Genomic DNA, 20,012 nt, shown 5'->3' with positions numbered 1-20,012 from the left:
TACAACTTTTTTATAATTTACAACTCTCCAACCTTGGGACATGCTCCATTTAGCATGCCCTCACCCAAGTCCTTTTGCCTACCCATATGAGACAACCACAACCCACAGCTCACATGAATGAACCTAAATGACCTCCATGATAATAAAGACAATATAAAGAAAGATGACACTCACTCTAGCCATAGAGATCCATCAAGTTAGGAAAACTGTACCACACCTAAGATCTGATCCTGGGTACCGAAGTGTATAAAAGAATCCAAAAAAACTGGAGGTGTAAATTGATGGCAAGATGCACTCCCATGCCAAGTATGCTAAATCATGGTCTCACTGTTGGGGATTAGATGTCACCTCTCCACCTATAAGCCCCCATATGAGGAGAACATGGGGGACGATGACATGCAGCAGGGTATGGGCTCAGAGGAAGGACACATGGGGCAGGAGAGAATGCTGCCAAAAGAGCAGATCTGAGAGGATACAAAAGGATTCCATGTGGGGAGACTATTGGTTGTCACATGGGAAACTATCGTAACTGCCTTAGCAGCAAGAACAGCAGCCAGAAGTGCTGCAGAAGATGGCCTGTAGGGCTGCTGAATAGAGCAGCATGTGGGATTGTAATAAGCCATAGTCGGGGGCAGATGCGTGGGGCAGATTGTCGGCCAGCAATAGGCACCTACATAGGGCCTACATTAATATCCTTGTGTCATGCTGGGTTGGCACTGTGTTTTCTCAGGTCCATTGATGCATCCAATGAGTCTCATATAGGTGATTCTATCTATTCTCAAGTTTCATATTAAGAAAGCTTTGGAGGATGTGGGACCTCAAACCGTAGTGCAGGTCATCAATGACAATGCTAGTAAAATTCAACACATGGGTGCACTAATATAGAGCGAGTATAGTCCTGCTTTTTGGCACCCTGCGGTGCAAATAGTTTGGATCTCCTTATTTGAGACATAGGCAAGCTTTCATGGGTAGGCACACTGGTCGATAAGTCATGGGTAGCCACACTGGTCGATAAGGCCCAAACTTAGAGTACGACACCACAGACCCACTAGTGTGTGTCAACACACATGAAGACTAGAGATATGCCCTCTCTACTCTCTGACTTAGGGAGACAGACGACGGGAGTGATAGTGGGGCTTGCCAAGCAGCAAGCTATTTCTTGGTGCCCTTGAGGAGAGCATGGCACGTACCTATTCTCTCTCCTTTTATTTATGGTCTCAAATATCAGTCTTGGATGTGGGTGCCCACCTTAGTAGCTCCACCCCTTAGTTTATCTTATTGCATCCAGTTTTCTTCAGCCTCAGAGACTGTTCTAGGTTGACCCCTTACTTAATCTCATTGCATCTGGTTTTCTTCAGCCTCAGAGACCCTTCAATCTTTCAAAGACTATAATAAACTTTCTTTCTTTCTTTCTTTGTGCATGCATGCGTGTATGTGTGTGGGTCTCTTACAAAAGCAAACAAGACACAAGCTTGGTGAGCTGCCGCCCCATCTGACACACCATCGTTGCCACCTCATAGTGTTAGCCTTACACATGATGTAGAATAGGAGACAAGTTACAACAGCACATCTCCAACATGCTAACAAGCACCAGGGTTCCCAATGGGCAGTAGTTGAGCCTCATCGTAAGCGGCAGGCCTTCCTCACCCACAGAATGGATGAGGTGATCAGTTCATTTCGAGGGGGGGATCCCGCCATTGGTTGGGGGCTTCTATCGGAGAGGAAGCCACCTATACCCACCATAGACCCAGGTGTTTGGCACACTTATGCATGCTCTCTTTATGATCTCCCGATGCAGTCACCACCTGATATGTCCACTATGCCCAAACCCACCACTTGCCACTTGTTCACTGCACAAAATGTGCGGGCTGCACTCAGCCGGCTTCATAACTGGAGAGCACAGGACCATGAGGGGCTACGGGCTGAGCATTTCGATCATGGACAAGAGGTTTTGGCTCCAGTTCTAGCACAGATGTTCAACCATGCCATATGTCACGGCTTCCCACCCTCATGGAGTACCACCACCATAGTACCGATACACAAGGCAGGTGACCCCATGGATACTGGGAACTATCGCACTCTCATGATTGGCCACACCTTGGCCAAGATCTATGGATCAATACTGGAGAGGGAGATCAACAGCCATACATAGGCACCTGGGCAGCGTGCTCTAGGGTAGGCAGGTTTCCGAAGACAACACTCCACTCTAGACCACATCTTCACCTTGAGGACTATCATTGAGGAGGCGAGGTCGAGACGCCAGAAAGTCTATGTTTGTTTTGTAGACTTTCAGAAGGCCTTCGACACTGTCCCACATGATTAGGAGACTACATAATATGCAGATTCCAGAGGTTCTAATCTGGGGAGTGGTGAGCCTATACGAGTCCGTCAGAGGGAGAGTTCGTGTCCCAAGAGGCCTATCAGACAGGGTTGAGAGCATGATCGGAGTAAAGCAGGGATGCCCTCTCTCACCAACTCTCTTCGGGCTCCATATTGATGAGATTACATCTTTCATAGACCGTCTAGGAGGCGAGGGAGCACCACTAGCAGACTTGATGATACAGATTCTACTATACGCGGATGACATAGTCCTCCTGTCATCTTCGGCAGAGGGATTACAGAGACATCTAGATGCCCTAGAGGTGTTCTGTAGAGAGAGAGACCTGATGGTTAACCTTGGGAAGACCAAGGTCATGATCTTCAACACCTCTTGCACAGTGCTTCATTGACATAGCTTTACATACCAGATCAGCCAGTGGAGATTGTGCAGTCCTACACATATTTGGGTGCAGTTTTCACAGGGCCAATTTTCACGATGACCCACGCAGCCAGAGCATGACTCACGCGAGGGCATGGTGCTTTGTCCCGACTAGAGTGACAGTGCTTCCAGGCACACTTCCAGGATCCACCAATGAAGTGTTGGCTTTTCGACACTCGAGTAAGGCCGACTGCCATGTATGCGGCACCTTTTAGGAGGTGTGATATTTCAGCAGCAGAATGGAAGAGATTTGAGCGGCTACAGGTGATTATGGGCTCTAGGATGATTCGGAGTAAGCCCTCGGTCCCCCATCAGATAGTACAGGCATAGTTTGCCATGACCCCTCTCCAAGTTGATGCCATTTTTCAGATAGTGACTTTCCTCCACAGAGTTTGGAACCTACCTCGCGAGAGACTTCCGAGGCTGGCACTAGAGTCCTCCATATGACTAGCAGAGAGTGGGGTAGGTACAGCATGGTTTGCACGCATCACCGCATGGTTTGCCAGTCACGGCATTCAGATGGATCGGCTTCCGCCGTTTCAGTATAGCATGGATGCACCGCTCGAGTAGATCCCACTCGATGAGATTAACCGCATCATACAGTTAGATCTCCTCCAGCTCCACACATCTCGTACTTGGGAGAGGACCAGGAGTTCCTCACCAAGACCCAACTCTATTATGACCAGGAGTTCCCCACCAAGACCCAACTCTACTATGACCAGTTTCTGTATCGAAGGATGGGGTCATCATCAGACCTTAGTATCTCAAGGACAGAGGAGTCTCACACGCATTGAGGATTGCCATCTGATAGATGCGGGTCTTGTCCCATCAGCTGAGGATCGAGGCAGGGAGTGATGCACGCATACCCAGAGAGCAGCGGACTTGCAAGTTGTGCACCATAGGGGCGGTTGAGACAGAGGAGCACTTTCTATGTGTTTGCCCAGCCTACTATGAGATCCGAGGGCGCTACCACTGTCTTTTTCAAGAGGGGCACGGCTTTGGCCCACTCTCACGACTAATCCACTTCCACGACCAGGTCTGTATTGGGCTCTACTTGATGGAGATGCGACGACACAGGAAGACACTACTACGACATATCAGAGAGCAGCAGGATGGGACCACCGCACCACAAGGTACTAAGGTAGACCGAGCACAGAGACAAGTCACAGATTTCTATGCATTTAACTTGGCTCCAGGGGGCACTCTAGGATAGAGGAGAAGCTAGCCGACATGAGAGATATATGGATCGGTGGAGAGAGCCGACATAGCACTGCTAGGCGAGGGACATAGAGATCATACACGGCGCGATAGGCGACCAGAGCACACACGATCGAGGTTCGACCTTTTTCAGCTCTCCTTAGAGGAGATCGACTGAGGCGAGGCGTCACCCTTGACATAGCCCATCAGATCCAGAGATCGAGGAGACCACGCCCTCCACCACCATGGGAGACATCCCAACAGATGCAGATACGTGAGCTCTTTGCATCTCATTAGAGAGCCACCATGGAGCCTGGATACGTGGAGCCGGTTCATGCACTTGGGACTCTAGCTCTGAGCACTTGATATTTTCATGCCACCCTCATCCTATTTTTCTTCTTTTTTGCTATTTTGTACTAGTATAGCATTTTAGTACTCAGCAAGGGCCTTAGTGAGCCCTTTGCCCCGGCCCACAATGGTCTATATGAGTTACATGATTCCGTACATTGTCCCTAATTCCGTACATTGTCCCAGATTCCGTACGGCCTCCTGTAGACATTAATCTCTCTCTCTCTCTCTCTCTCTCTCTCTCTCTCTCTCTCTCCGCCATGCTGTGCTCTCCTCCCCGCCATGTTGCTTCTCCACGCCGCTCTGCTCCCTGCCATACACATCACTCTGCTCCCCGCCATGCTCCCCGTCATGCTGCCTCTGCCTCCGCCTAGCTCCGCCACACTTGTTGGGCTGCTTGCTGCTCGCTGCGCCCACCTCCCCGCCATGCTGCTGCTTGCCTTCACTCTTGCTGTGCCCACCTCCCCGCTCTTGCTGCGTTTGCCCCCCCTTCCCCCACGCTGCTGTCGCAGACGTCATCCAGGCTGCACCTCTCCATAGGAGCCCTCCACCACCGAAGGAGCTTCCAGGCTGCTGCTGCGGGAGCCCCCCCGCTCCCATCTGTTGTAAGACTGACCTGTTGTCGAGATACAAGGGGCAGCTTAGCCCCGGAGCTTCAAGGCAGCCCCGCCATAAGGGGGCCCCGAAAGCAGCTGTGTGCTGCTTATGAAGCAGCCTTGAGCTGCTAGGCATCAAGACTGACTTGGGTGGCCAGCCCCCTCAATACCTCAAGGCCCGCTTACCACCTCTCAAGCCTTCACAATCTGCACTGTCCCTGTACCTGCAAGAAGATTAGCAGCCAGGACCAAGAAAGGCTGGAATATGGGTACAAAGGAGAGCTCACCCGACCAAAAAACAAGAGGAGATAAGGACCGGAAGTATAGCCTCATCTGGACGAAAGCGGAGAAAATAGAAGACCCGAGCGCCAAGGCTTGCATATCAAGACTCAAGGAAATATGTAAGATGCAAGACACAGAAATTGAAGGCCTACGCAAAAAGTTGAGGGATGCTAGAGAAGAGGAACTCTCAAACCTCCGAGACCTTTCTTAACAGCATCCCTCAACTTGTATCTCTGAGACCTTAGGAGCTCTCCCATGCAAACAAGTTTTCACCATGGGGGGTATTCCACACCCATACTGGCAAATTGATATATTTGAAGAAAGTGTGAGCTTTTAATCAAATAAAGCAATTAAATCAAATAAAGATATTGAGAAACAATTAATCATAAATTAAACATAAAACTACTTTGAGAAAAGTACGAGCTGTGGCACTTTCAGCCTCAGCCTTGGTTGTTTTCCACCTCACTTTGAGGGGGTTTTATTTTATCCTCATGATTTCATGATGTTGTATTTCCGCTCAGAGCTTGCTCTAGCGAGTTTCTTTCTTACTTAATAGAAGTCTCTTTTTTGCAAAAAAAAAAGAAAAGAAAAGCAGGAGCTTTGTGGTTAGCATATACTTCAAAACTTAGGAGGACTAGGAAGTTTTCAACTAGTTGTGAACATCACCTAGATGATGAAAAAAACAGTTATTTGATCTCAAAATTTGAGACACTGGGAACCCATGTTGCTGCCCTCCAAAGTGAGAATGACAAACTGAAGGCAAGTGCACATTGGAAAGAAGGGGGAGTTTCAGCCACCTCTTAACGAGGATCTGAACACCATTAAAGAACAACTGCAGCAGCTCGCAAATGCAAAGGGGACGTCAGAGAATGAAAAATTCAAAAAGGAAATGGCAGCTTTGCAAACAACGGTACAAGGGAAACATGCCAAGTTCACACAACAAATCACGAAGGGGAAGGCAGATATGCTTGCATGGAGAGATGTACTAAAGAAAGACACAACACTAAAGAAAAGGGAGATCATTTCTGAAACAATTGAGGTAGAAAAACGATGGGACAGCAAGAGTTTAAATGTACTGGTCAGAGGCCTAACAATAGGTGATAGCCCCATGGTACACTAGCTGAGCATGGTAGCGTTTTTAGCTTTTGCTTTCAGTTTTCAGCTTGTAGTTCTCAGCAAGGGTCTTAGTAAACCCTTTGCTTCATCCCCCAGTGGCTTGCATGAGGTACTTCTTGGATTCGCACTTTGTCTCATAGGCCCGTGAGGCCTCTTGCAGACGTTAATATATCTTTGTTTCTTTCCTCTCTCTCTCTCTCTCTCTCTCTCTCTCTCTCTCTCTCTCTCTCTTCACGGGCCTCTTGCAGACGTTAATATATCTTTCTTTCTTTCCTCTCTCTCTCTCTCTCTCTCTCTCTCTCATACTTGGCCTTCCATATCTCTACCACTATCCCAGCCATAGGGAGATCCCCCCCCCACACCTGCACGCATCCAGATCCACTTTGATCGTGCCCTTGACCCAGTGCACATGAGTCACTTAGCCAAGGGGCTCCCGGCTCTACTTGGACCTCGCCAACACCTCCGACACCCTTGTCACTGTGGTACAGGACGCTGCTACCAGATCATTTCCCATGACCCGCCGACCCATGCAGGTCCGAGATGGGAAGATGCCGCAAAACCCTTGGTTCGATGACAAGTGCAGAGAGGCGAGAGCCCACTTGATATAGGAGTGGGCTCTGGGTCTGACACCACCCAAGATATAGAGGATCTTTCGACGATTGACACATAAGAGGCGGGCCTTCCTCACACATAGAATGGACGAGATTGTCAAATCTTTTCGAGGAGGAGACCCGGCCACTAGTTGGGGGTTTCTATCGGAGGGGAAGCCACCTATTCCCATCACCGACCCAGATGTGTAGCACACGTATGCATGTTCTCTCTATGATGCCCAGATGCAAACACCACCGGATATGTCGTCCATGCCCACGCCCACTACTTGATAGTTGTTCACCACACAGAATGTATGCAGCACTTTGCAGATTACACAATCGGGGAGTGCAGGACCATGAGGGCCTACGGACCAAGCAGTTTGCTCATGGACAGGAGGCCCTAGCTCCGGTCCTAGCACAAATGTTCAACCCAACTGTGTGCCACGGTTTCCCAACTACTTGGAGCACCACCACTAATGTACCGATATACAACGCCGGAGACCCTATGGAGACTCGGAACTACCGTACCCTCATGATCGGTCATACTCTAGCCAAGATTTATGGATCAGTTTTAGAGAGGGAGCTTAGCAGCCATACAGAGGCTCGGGAATAGCAGGAATAGGGCAATCAGGATTTTGGAGACAACACTCTACCCTTGACCACATTTTCACTCTGAGGGCTATCATTGAGGAGGCAAGGTCCAAACACTAGAAGGTCTACACATGCTTTGTAGACTTTCGGAGGCTTTTGACATTGTCCCACGGTCCCGCATGATCAAGAGACTACAGGACTACACATTGCAGACACACTTATATGGGGGGAGATGACCTTGTATGAGTCAGTCAGAGGTAGAGTTCACGCCCCAGATGGTCTATCGGATTGGGTCGGGAGCATGATCGGAGTGAAGCAGGGTTGCCCCCTCTCACCAACCCTCTTTGGGCTTTACATTGATGAGATCACTTCCTTCATAGACCACCTCGGAGGCGAAGGATCACTACTGGCCAATCTCATGATACAGATATTGCTATACACCAATGACATAGTCCTTATCTCATCCTCAGCAGAGGGGTTGCAAAGGCACTTGGAGGCCCTAGAGGTGTTCTACAGAGAGAGAGACCTGATGCTCAACCTTGGGAAGACCAAGGTTATGGTGTTCAACACCTTACATGCAGTGCTCTGGCGACTCAACTTCACTTATCAAGACGAGCCACTGGAGATAGTGCAAGTCCTACACCTATTTAGGAGCAGTCTTCACAGGACCTCTTTTCACTATGACGACGGGGCGAGGTGCTCTAGCCCGATTGGAGAGAGAGTGCTTCCAGGCACACTTTCAAGCTCCATCGACGAATTGTTGGCTCTTCGATACGCTAGTGCGGTCGGCTATCATGTACACAACACCCTTCTTGGGATGTGACCTACCGATAGCAGAGTGGAGGAGATTTGAGCGGCTACACGTGACTATGGGATCTGGGATGATTTGGAGCAAGCCCTCAGTCCCACATGAGATAGTACAGGTAGAGTTCGCCATGACACCACTACAAACTAATGCCATCTTCCAGATAGTGGCATTCATTCACAGAGTCTGAAACTTACCCCAGTGGAGACTACCGAGGCTGGCTTTGGAGTCATCCAGATGACTAGCTGAGAGTGGGGTGGACACATGGTATGCACGTATATCCACATGGTTTGCCAGGAACACGATTCAGATGGACAGGCTCCCTCCCTTTCAGTACAGTATGAATGCACCCCTTGAGTTGATATGAGATTAAGCGTATCATACTGTTAGACCTTTTCTAGCTCCATGCATCTCAGGCTTTGGGGGGAGATCAGGAGCTCCCCACCAAGACCCAGTTCTACCGCGACCATTTCCTGAGAGTCTCGAAGGAGGGATTCATCATTGAGGATAGGGGAGTCTCACACGCACTGAGGATCGCCATTGGGCAGATCCGGGTTTCATCCCATCAGCTGAGGATTGGGACAAGGAGAGCAGCACGTATACCCAGAGAGCAACTGATCTATATGTTATGCACACTAGGAAAGATTGAGACAGGGGAGCACTTTCTTTGGGCCTACCCAGCCTACTATGAGATTCGGGGGCGATACCTGTTTCTTTATCAGGATGGGAGTGGGTTCGGCAGGTCTACATTGGGCTCCATCTACTTGAGATGCGCCGCCATGAGGAGACCTTGCTACGACAGATCATGTTTTGTATTTAATTTTGCTTGAGCTATTGAGCTCTTTATTTCAGCATAGTATAGTACTCAGCAAGGGGCCTTAGCGTGCCCTTTACTCCAACCCTTTGTGGCTTGTATAAAATTTTCCCCTTTTTGTTGCCGCACAGTCCCATAGGCCCGCGAGGCCTCCCGCGGACATTTATCTCTCTCTCATGGTTTCATAGCCACGGTATCCAAATGGATAGGCTCCCCCCCTTTCATTACAGCATGGATGCACAATCCGAGCTCATTCCACATGATAAGATTAACCGTATCATGCATGGGTGTCCACATGGTTTGATAGCCATGGTATCCAGATGGATAGACTCCCCCCCTTTTAGTACAACTTGGATGCACCACCAGAGCTCATTCCACATGATGAGATTAACCATATCATACGGTTAGACCGTCTTCAGCTCCACACATCTCGGGTGGTGGGGGGGGGGGATCAAGAGTTCCCCACCAAGACCCAGGTCTATCATGACCACTTTCTGAGGATATCTGAGCATTGTCTCATCATTAGGCCCTAGTACCTTGAGGATAGGAGAGCCTCACACGCCTTGCGGATTGCTATCGAACAGATATGAGTCTCGTCCCACCGGTTGAGGATTGAGGCAAGGGGAGCGGCAGACATACCTAGAGAGCAGTGGGTCTGTAGACTATGCATGATGGGGGAGGTCAAGACAGACGAGCATTTTCCTAGACTTCCCCATCCCTCCAGATCCCACGAGATGAGATCAACCGCATCATACAGTTGGATTTACTTCAGCTAAAACATCACGGACTTGGAGAGGGGATCCGGAGTTTCCTACCAAGGTCCGATTTTACCGGGACCACTTCCTGAGGGTATTAGATGATGGAATGATCATCAGGCCCCATTATCTGTAGGACAGGCGAGTTACCCATGCACTGAGGATTGCCAGAGGACAAATGCGAGTCTCGTCTCACCAATTGAGGATCGAGGCAGGGAGGGCCGCAAGCACACCTAGAGAGTAGCGGATTTGTAGGTTATGCATATTGGCATTAGTGAAGACAGAGGAGCACTTCTTATGCATTTGCCCTGCTTATTATGAGATCAAAGGACGCTACCACTGCTTGTACTAGGAGGGGCACGGATTCGGACCACTCTCCCTTCTCCCGATTGATCCACTTCAATGATCATGTGTGTGTTGGCCTCTTCCTGATGGAGATGCGGCAGCTCAAGAAGACTCTGCTACGCCAAATCAAACAAAAGAAGGAGACAGACCACGGGACACGGATCGAGCATAGAGACAAGTCACTGATTTTTATGCCTTTGAGTCAGCTCCGAGACACATCAAAGTAGAGGATCGATGTGTAGAGGATGAGGAGATTGCCGACATGACGGCACCTTGGATCAGTGGGAAGAGACGATACAGAGCAGAGGATAGGGCGCCATAGAGGAGGACCAGAGCACGCACGATAGAGGTTCAGCCCATCACCGCTTTATTCAGAGGAGACCGACCGACCGAAGGTGTCACCCTTGATGCTGCCCATCGGATACAAAGATCCGGCGACCACGACCCCCACCATGACAAGAGACAGCTCGACAGCTACAGATACGTGACATCTTTGCTTCCTATCAGAGAGACACCATGACTCTTGGATATGTCCTCGGAGCTTTTGCACTGCCTACTGGAGTCTCATGAGAGCTCCGAGAGTATGCTTTTGAGTTTTTAAAATAATTATTTAGCTTAGCGATCGGCAAGGGCCTTTGCGAGCCCTTTGCTTCAGCCCATTGCGGCTTGTATGAGCTATTCTGTGGATTGTACTTTGTCTCATAGGCCCATGAGGCCTCCGGAAGACGTTTATATAACTCTCTCTCTCTCTCTCTCTCTCTCTCTTTTCTGTGTTTCTCTCTCTCTCTCTCCATTTTACTGCTAGACATTGATCTTGAAAATGCCGGTATGGTGTGGGTTTTAGCTAATGGATGAGCTCCAGTCACATCTTATGGGCCTGCTCTATTAGATCTAGGCAGGATGCATGATCTTATTATTTATAATGGTCTTGATAGATGGCCCTCCTCAGGTGGTTTTCCCTGCTTCCCACATAAAGGAGGCTCTAGAGTTGTTGATAACATCATGGGAGAGGCCTTTGCCTCTCGTATCACTGATTTTACGCGGTCGCACCTTGTCCTCCCGGGGCTGATCACACATACCTCTTCTTTAGTATCTCTACACCCCATCTCATAGTACCTCCCACTCACAGATCACTCACACTCCTTATCATGACATACATTTCGACCGCAGCCTCTCGCCTATATATTCAGCTCGCCTTTACATACTTCTCACATATATTGACTTTATACCCTTACTAGAGGACCGTGCTGCTCTGGTGACCCACTCAATACACGAGGCTGCCCTTCACGCTTTCCCTCACTACTCGCTCCACTCGTCCACCACCACCTAGGACCGTCCCTTGTAAAACGGCTGGTACAATGATGTGTGCAAGGCTTTACGCCGTCAACTTAGATTGGAAACCAAAAACCACCTCCCGAATGAACCAGAGATGCTACCTGAGTACCATCGATTGGTATGTAGGACGAAGCGGGATTTCGTCCGCCGAAATGAGGAGGAACTATTGAATATTATGTTTAGTAACTCTAAGGACTTTTGGTAGAGATTTCTAGAGGGGCGATCCCCTTCACCACTTATTGACACTCAAGTCTGGCATAATTATGCATGCACGCTTTATGATATCCCAAATCAGCCAGCTCCTGACCTCTCACACATACCCCGCCCCACATCCTGCACACGCTTCACTAGGGAGGGTGTGAAGGATGCCGTGATGAAACGTCACAATGGCCAAGCGGAAGATCATGAGGGGCTATGCACTGAATTCATTGCATATGGGATTAATCGCCTAGCCCCGATCTTAGCAAAGCTCTTTAATGAAGCTGTTTGTCTGGGGTTCCCATGCACCTGGACTGTTAACACTATTTTACCCATCTATAAGGTAGGGGATCCCATGAGCACGGAGAACTACAGGACCATTATGATAAGACATGTCATGTCCAAGATTTATTCATCAGTGCTTGATTTTGAGGTCAGTCAATTCGAAGGATGCAAGGACTTAGAGCAGATGGATTTCGACGTGATCATGGGACTATGGATGACATCCTCACACTAAGGTGTATCATTAAGGAGGTGAGAGCATGAAAACAGAGGGTGTTTTGCTGCTTTGTGGATTTCCGCAAAGCCTTTGATACGGTTCCGAGAGCCCACCTCATCAGGCGTACGCAGGACTTGAGTTATGACCAAGAGATCATTTGGGCTGTCATGGCATTTTACGAGAGGGTTTCAAGTAGAGTTCAGATAGGGTCTGGATGGACATATGAGATTTTGAGTACTATTGGGGTCACACAAGGGTATTCTTTATCACCAACTATGTTTGGCCTCCACATTGATGAGCTTGAGACAATTATGCACAGACGGGGGGAGAAGGGATGCTCTCTTGTTGGCACCCTGATTCAGATCTTGTTATACGCAGATGACGTGGCACTATTATCTTCCTCAACAGAGGGTCTCCGGAGACACCTAGATGCACTATAGTCCTTTTGTGATTCCCATGATTTGAAGATCAACCTTGGTAAAACCAAGGTCATGATCTTCAGCACATCCCAAGCCCCTGTGCACTAGGAGCAATTCACTTTTGACAGGTCGCCGGTTGAGACTGTTTCGTATATACATACCTAGGGATTCTCTTCTCTGGACCTATCTTTACTATGAGACTAGCGATGCAGGCCCGACTAAGCAGAGGATACGCTTCGTTGGCCAGACTAGAGAGGCAATGCTTATGTTCACATTTCCAGGACCCGCGGACCAAGGGCTTGCTTTTTGACTCCTTGGTCCGCCTAGTGGGGATGTATGGCAACCGTAGTTGGGGGCTAGATCTGTCAGATATAGAGTGGGTCCGAGTGGAACGCCTACAGATTCTTATGCTATCACGGATGATTCATTGTAAGCCGTTAGTTCCTCCCCCGACCATTCAAGCTGAGTTTGGGTCATCTCCACTACATCTTGATGCAGCATTTCAGGTTATCACCTACCTATATTGGGTTAGGGGAAACGGAGATTGCACTTCTAGATGCAGCAGATTCAGCAACAGATTACTGTGGCTAGCATTGTCCTCCTCTATGGCACTATTAGCAAAGCAGTAGGTGATCAGAGATGCTGGTTTGCACGCATAGTAGAGATGGTTTGAGCGACTGATAGACTTTCCCGCTTCTAGTATAGCATTGACGTGCCTTTTTCCCCTCTCCTGTTCATGAGGTCAATCAGGTCATTCGTGAGGATCTTTTGCAGCTACACACTTCCAGGACCTGGTTGGGACCGAGCGAGCTTCCGGTGAAGCTCAGCTTCTATAGGGATCATTGTTTACATATCATAGCAGAGGGTTTTATCGACCTAGCAGGATATACACAGATCCACCTACCCCACTCACTGAGGATCTCGATTGGGCAGTTTCGAGTCTCTTCACATAGACTTCGCATTGAGAGTGGCAGGGCTAAGGGCTTTCCCAGGGAGAGGCACATATGCACATTATGTGACACACAGAAGATTGAGTCAGAGGAGCATTTCATTTTCAGATGCCCAGTATACAATGAGATTCGAGGGCACTTTTATTGCCTCTTCAGAGACAAATCTAGGATATTGTCCCGCCTTCTCTCTTAATTCATGAGGCAATCAGACACCATGAGCATCTACTTCAATCACGGAGATAGGAGCAGACCTCCTTGATAGACTCTTCTAAGAGCTCGATCACTGATTTCTTCCAACCAGACCATGCGGACTCCCACACCACCAAGCCCCATCATGATCGTGACACAAAGCCAGTGACATGACAACTCAGACAGAGGGTTGATGCACATATTACACTTAAGGATATTCCTTCCCTGTTCAAATTTGGGGCTCCACCGACAGGGGTCACTATAGCCCTTATCAGACGTAGAGCTACGACTAGGAGACGATACAGGACCACGTCTGCGGGCAGCTGCCAGTGGTCTATCTCTGACTTTATGCCCTCACTACCTCATCCCCCTTGATGCTCTGATGATAAGGATGCTAGTGTTGTGTAGATGATCATCATTTTGACAAGACTATATAGCACTCAGCACTTATCATTTTGCATTCTACATTGGAGTGGATGCTCGTTTAGTAGCTCCACCCACACAGCTTGTTTGTATCAGGATTTTTCTCAGTCTCGTAGACTCATCGGTCTTTCGAAGACTTTAATAATCTCTCTCTCTCTCTCTCTCTCTCTCTCCAAGCCCCTTCTAAGGGTTGTGGATTCAACCCTTTTGGGTCTCATAGATAACATTTTACCTTCATTACCCTTAAATGTAATCAATACGATTCTTTCATTAGACTAGAACTTTCAACAAGAAATTGCACACTCCTCTTAGAAACATCATGCAGTCATGAGCATATGTCTCTAAATATTAGCTAGAAAACAAGGGTCACGCATCTTACAGCCTTGAGCGTTCCTTTTCAACAGAATCCTTGCTGAAGATCTGCATCATGATTGAGAATAACAATATCAGAGTCATGATTCAATATTTAGGCATATATTTCAGAAAAATGCTGAACACAATGTGACGACACCTATGAAACACTAGCCTCTGATGTTGATAATGGCCTTCCTTGTCTCATCATTAAAGTCTAATTTTTTTAAGACAGCACAACCCTCACACACAAAATCAACTTGATATTATGAATCCTAAAACCGTAATTGAGAGAAACTTAAGCTTGGTAATAAACAGAAGGCATCCCTATGATCTATAGCTGAATACAAGCAATTTATATCGCAAAATATAGTAATATTTCTTGAGATTTAGCATAATAACTTTGGAATTGTTATACACACTTCCAAGAGACTCTCAGTCTATAATTGATGTTTGGTGTTTACCTTTTTGGTGTATGCTTTGTCCCATAGACCCGTGAGACCACCCTTTCATGGGATCACTCAGCTATCATCACCCGCCATTCAGCTCCATCCCCCTACCTTCGTACCAACCCCTTTCCAAGTTCAGATCCCACAAGGTCCCGGTTTTCCCGGAGCTGATCCACCTGATGCATGGGAATCCCTCTTGATGGAGGTTCATAGTATACATACCCGCGAGGTGGAGTTGGCACGCTTCGCACAGGAGCAGGCCCACTTCACCTAGGAGCAAGCACGTGTCATACAAGAGCAAGCCACTCTCATTCAGGAACTCCGGCAAGACATCACACACCTCAGAGGAGAGGTAGCCACCCTAACACTCGCTTAGGATTGCCATTGGGCAGTTTCATGTTTCATCACACCGACTCCGTATTGAGAGTGGACGAGCGGAGGGGGTACCTAGAGAGAGTCGTACCCGCACACTATGTGACCGACATGAGATTGAGTCAGAGGAGCACTTCGCCTTCCGTTGCCCAGTCTACTACAAGATCCATGGACGATACCACTGCCTCTTCAGAGACGGCTTCGGGCCCCTTTCCATACTTCCATCATACCCAGACCAAACCAAAGGTGCCTTGCCACTTTCATACATGAGGTGCTTCACCATAGAGAGCGTCTTGTCAGATCACAGACAGTGAACACGCAGTGCAATCGAAGCGGACTTGGGATTGATAGCAAAGCAAAGGCAGGATCCACCTTAGCCTCAGCTCAGCCTCAGTCTCTGCTTCTACTTCTACTCCAGCCCCCGCTTCAGCTTCAGTTTCAGTTTCAGCCCCGCTGCATCCTCATCTTCAGCTTCAGCCTTAGTTTCAGCTGCATCCTGTACATCCCCAGCTACAGTTACTGCCAGCTACATACCCATGACATCGGCCTCTTCCCTCTCCCTTGGGATAGGGGGGTTGTCACAGATTTCATCCCTCCCTCTCCCATTACAGCTCTCTCATAGCTTATGACACCTACCTCGGAGGTGTCATACACTGCTCCGCATTACACCTCGACCTTTCTCTCCCCTCTCCCTCTCAATCAGCCTGCACTCCCACACCCAGTTGGGATTGCCTCATCCATGCCACTATCATCTCCATATCTTACCCAGCTCACCCAGTCACCACCCAATATTTGGCCTCATCCTCATACTTTTGTGCCACAACCCTTCCAGTTTCAGCTAGGACACGGACGAGCTGACCCACCAGAGGCCTGGGAGACCTTGCTTATCGAGGTACACAATATCCGTGTGCGCGAGATGGAGCTGACACGCTTCGCACAAGAGCAGGTCCTCTTCACCCAAGAGCAGGTCCGCTTCACCCAGGAGTAGGACTGCATCATACAAGAGCAGGCTTGCACTATTCAGGAGGAGCAAGCTGATCTCATTCAAGGACTCAGACAAGATATCTCGCAGCTCCAGCAAGACATCATAGCCATAAGCACACTCCCAGGGAGCACTCCAATTGTTGAGGCACAAATTGCAAGCATGCAATCATAATTGAGGAGACTTCTAGATGGGTCGACATGGCCAAACGGGGACCTGCAAGGGCAACCGTTTCGGCTACCCTCATGGAGCAATAGTAGAGAGCCAGTAAGGCACTCAACATCAGAGTCTGTGGGATCCTACGCACTGAGGCCACAACGATGATAAATGCAACGGCTTTTGTAGCCACTACTCTGGGTGTAGCTGAGCACAGGATTGAGAGGGCGTGGCCGGTGGGGAGAGACCACAACCGAGAGCAGTCCCTGATCATAGGGTTCCATAAATTCTTCGGATTTATGGCGCAGGTCGATCCTACGAGATCAGCCAGCGATTTCCATGGATGGGGACCTCAACCCCCTACAGGTTGAGAGGCACTCCTTGTTGCAACAGCGGGATCAAGCCCGCAACGATGGGAAGTGGTGTCAGAAATGACCCAACAGAGGGTACACGCACCGGAAGACTTATAGTAATGCCCAGGAGCTCACACAATGTGGTGTGGGTGTGGAATCACAAACTTCTTTACTTATGTGCATACAATAGGTGTGCAGACTCATCAATAGACAATGAACCATCCAGAGAGAGAAACCACCAAAAAATATATATTTCCGTCCACAAATATGGACACAATACAAAATAGACAGATCCAGAGTCCCACCAATGGTGTGGTCCTCTGATCTAAGCACAAGGTCCTTCTCCAATCTGCTGGCTATCTCTAGACTCGAGCCCGCGTGCTCCACCTCGAGCGTAAGTGGACTTTCCGTCTAGATCCCTTCCACCTTGCTGTCTTTGCACCAGCCTAGGTGGGCAGCACCCTCAGCTAAGTCTGCAGCTACTGTATGCCCTCTTCTCCTCCAGTGATGAGGCCCAAGACAAGATCCCTGCTGCTCCTTTCTGATGGGGTTTTTCTGCTGCTCCAAGTGATGTGAAATGAGGCTCAAATGGCCTCTTTATATAGGCCCCAAGGGGGCTGGTAAAAAAACCGACCAGCCTGTTACAGACTGGCCGACCAGACTGGCCGACCAGTCTGTGGCTGGTCCAGCCCGAAAAGGGCACACCCCCCCAGGGCTTTTGGCCCACACTTTCAGGGTCCTCTGGCCCTACTTTCAAGGCAGGTCTCCAGCCTATAAAAGGCCTGCCTCCTGCCCACTGACAGCCACAGTTCCTGCTGCAGATCTGGGCCTGCACATCCTGCCATATCTGCGCCTCTGCCAGGCCCTCTTCCCAGCCACGTGTCCTGCACCGTACACTGCTGATGTCATCGCGCCCTGCCAGGTCAGATCTAGGGCTTGCTGTCCCCGCCTTCTGCTCCTTCCACAGGTTCCGTCCTTTGCAGCCTTCTTCTCTTGTGAGGTGCTGCCCATGTGGCAGCCCCCTCTCTCTTTCTTCTCTGGGCATCTTCTGCCCTAGGTCTCCCTCCCCCACGCTCTCCTCATTTGGGGGCTTACAGATGGGGAGGTGACCTTTCCAACACCCCCTCTCACTGACACATCTCAGCCCAATACCAACACATCGATGAAGATGCTCCAGTAACTTCCTGGTTGTAGTCCTCTGGAACCTTTCGGTGTCGAAATCTTTTCCTGGCTTTTCATCCAGTGGCTCCTGCTCCACCAGGTCCGGTTCCGCGTCCGCACACCATCCTGGTACACAGGTCCATCTTTGGTAGCACCTCCTGGTACCACCTCCTTCAGTCACGTTCCCGCCTTTGAACTCGAGCAATCCAGCCGTCACGATCTTCCAGTTGTCCCCCTCATAATGAGTGAACAACCTGGAGTCTTCCAGGCACCATGCTTTGAGGGTCTGTTTCAACCCGTCCTTCCTTTGGCAAGGTCTGCAACCAATAAATATTTCCAGATAACCTGGACCATGAACTCTCGCTGAGTTCTCAAGCAGGTACTCTTCTCTGGCTTCAGTACTCTTTGTCCATCACCTTCTAGCAATCTGCGTCCGAGATTTGAAGAAGCACCAATACTTCCCCTTCTGCCTTCGAAGAAGGCCAATTCCTTCCAATCTCTTATCACCTGAGACAAATGAAGAGCAGAGTCTCTCCATAGCATGCTATAAAGGCTCAAATGCAGAATATCAAATACATACCAGACTGTTGTACTACCTGAATGTTCGCTCTAAAAGCAAACTCTCATTGAGGCACCCACCAAGCGCTTGTGTAAACCTGTACTGTCCCCTTCTGAACTCCAGCATCCATCTGACCATGAGACCCCAGGGCCTTCCATGGAATCCACCCTCGTGTCAGTGTCAACAGCCACACACCTGGAAGGTACCAAGCGCTCCATGCTGTCCTTCACTTTCACAAAGGCATCTGACTCCTCGTCGACCCACATCTCTATGTCAGACATCTTTACTGTGATTTCTTGATCAACATATCTGACCTCGGTAACACTTGGTGATGTCACCAGGAACAACTCTTCGATTACCACATTGGTTTTGGCCTTTCCCTCTGAATCTGAGTTAGACTCCTGTTTGGTTTTCATATCCGCCTTTTTCTTTCTGCAGTCCTTTGCAAAATGTCCGGGCTTATCACAATAGAAACACTTTTTCTTGTGCTTCCTCTTTGAAGTCCCCTCGTCATCAAAGTTGTCTTTATTGGACTTGCCACCGTTAGGCTTGCCCTTTCCTTTGCTAGCAGAATCCTTTGCCAGCATCGCCTGGTCGTCTTTGTCCTCGTTGTAGAGCTTCTCCCGAGCTTCCTCCTGTAGCAGTAATGGACACAATTCCTCAAACGTCAGAGGTTTGGTCCTCTGTCCAGCTGTCACAGCCGTAACAAAGCTCTTGAAACTCCGAGGCAGTCTCCTCAGTACCATCAAGGCCAGATGGCATGAGTCTGTCTTCTGACCAATTGCCGCCAGCTGATCCCGCACAACTTTCACCTTTGTCAGATGATCATGCACCGTATCTCCATGATGAAGAAGCACAATCCGGGAGGTATTGTCTGTCTCGTACAGATCCTTCAGGGTGGCCCACACCTCTACTGACGTCTCGGCCAGCTCGATATGCGGAAGAACGGGGTCCGCCGTAGTCCCTATGATTATTGCCAGGGCATGGGCATCTCTTTCTTCCCAAGCTTCAAGCTCCTCTCTGTCTACTGCCATGAGTACCTCCCCTTTACTGTCCACCATGTCCTCCGGCTTCGACTCCTCTCCCGTGGTCAGCTTCCACAACTTCCGAGTCACTAAATGACTCCGGATCTTCACTTTCCAGATCGGGTAATTAGTCCCGTCCAGGTTCCCAAACTCTCCAAAATTAGGGATAGTGAAAGAGAGAAAACTGGAGGAGGAGGAAGGGAAAGCAGGGGCTGAAGAGGCCGTAGAGGTCGACATCTCTACTGTTTATACCACACAGCAAAGTCAACCAAACTCGATTTCAGTAAACCAGAACCCTGAACGCACTTGACTGAACCTGAGTCACCCTCCTTCTCGCAAGGGCACAATCCTCCAATCATAGAAGTCAATTCCCTAGAGCTTCTGCCCAACAGAG

At 49.1% G+C, this 20,012-nt stretch overlaps 1 protein-coding gene across 4 annotated transcripts in view; it reads right to left on the bottom strand.

Annotated features, from left to right (window-relative positions):
• The window catches only part of LOC147881519 (ATPase complex subunit), a 68,914-nt gene that overhangs the window by 40,128 nt on the left and 8,774 nt on the right, over nucleotides 1–20,012 (bottom strand). For all 4 annotated transcript variants that reach the window (XM_087370037.1, XM_087370038.1, XM_087370039.1 and 1 more), the window contains exon 2: nucleotides 14,590–14,630. In XM_087370037.1, the coding sequence (XP_087226163.1) occupies nucleotides 14,590–14,630 (41 nt within the window). The remainder of the gene's footprint in view (nucleotides 1–14,589; nucleotides 14,631–20,012) is intronic.

The sequence above is a fragment of the Dipteris shenzhenensis genome, chromosome 31 (genome assembly GCF_047967505.1).
Source record: "Dipteris shenzhenensis isolate YYH24624 ecotype China chromosome 31, Dip_SZ_1.0, whole genome shotgun sequence".
NCBI lineage: Eukaryota > Viridiplantae > Streptophyta > Polypodiopsida > Gleicheniales > Dipteridaceae > Dipteris > Dipteris shenzhenensis.
Note: the sequence above shows the minus strand (reverse complement) of the source record. Positions and strands in the feature narration are given on the sequence as shown.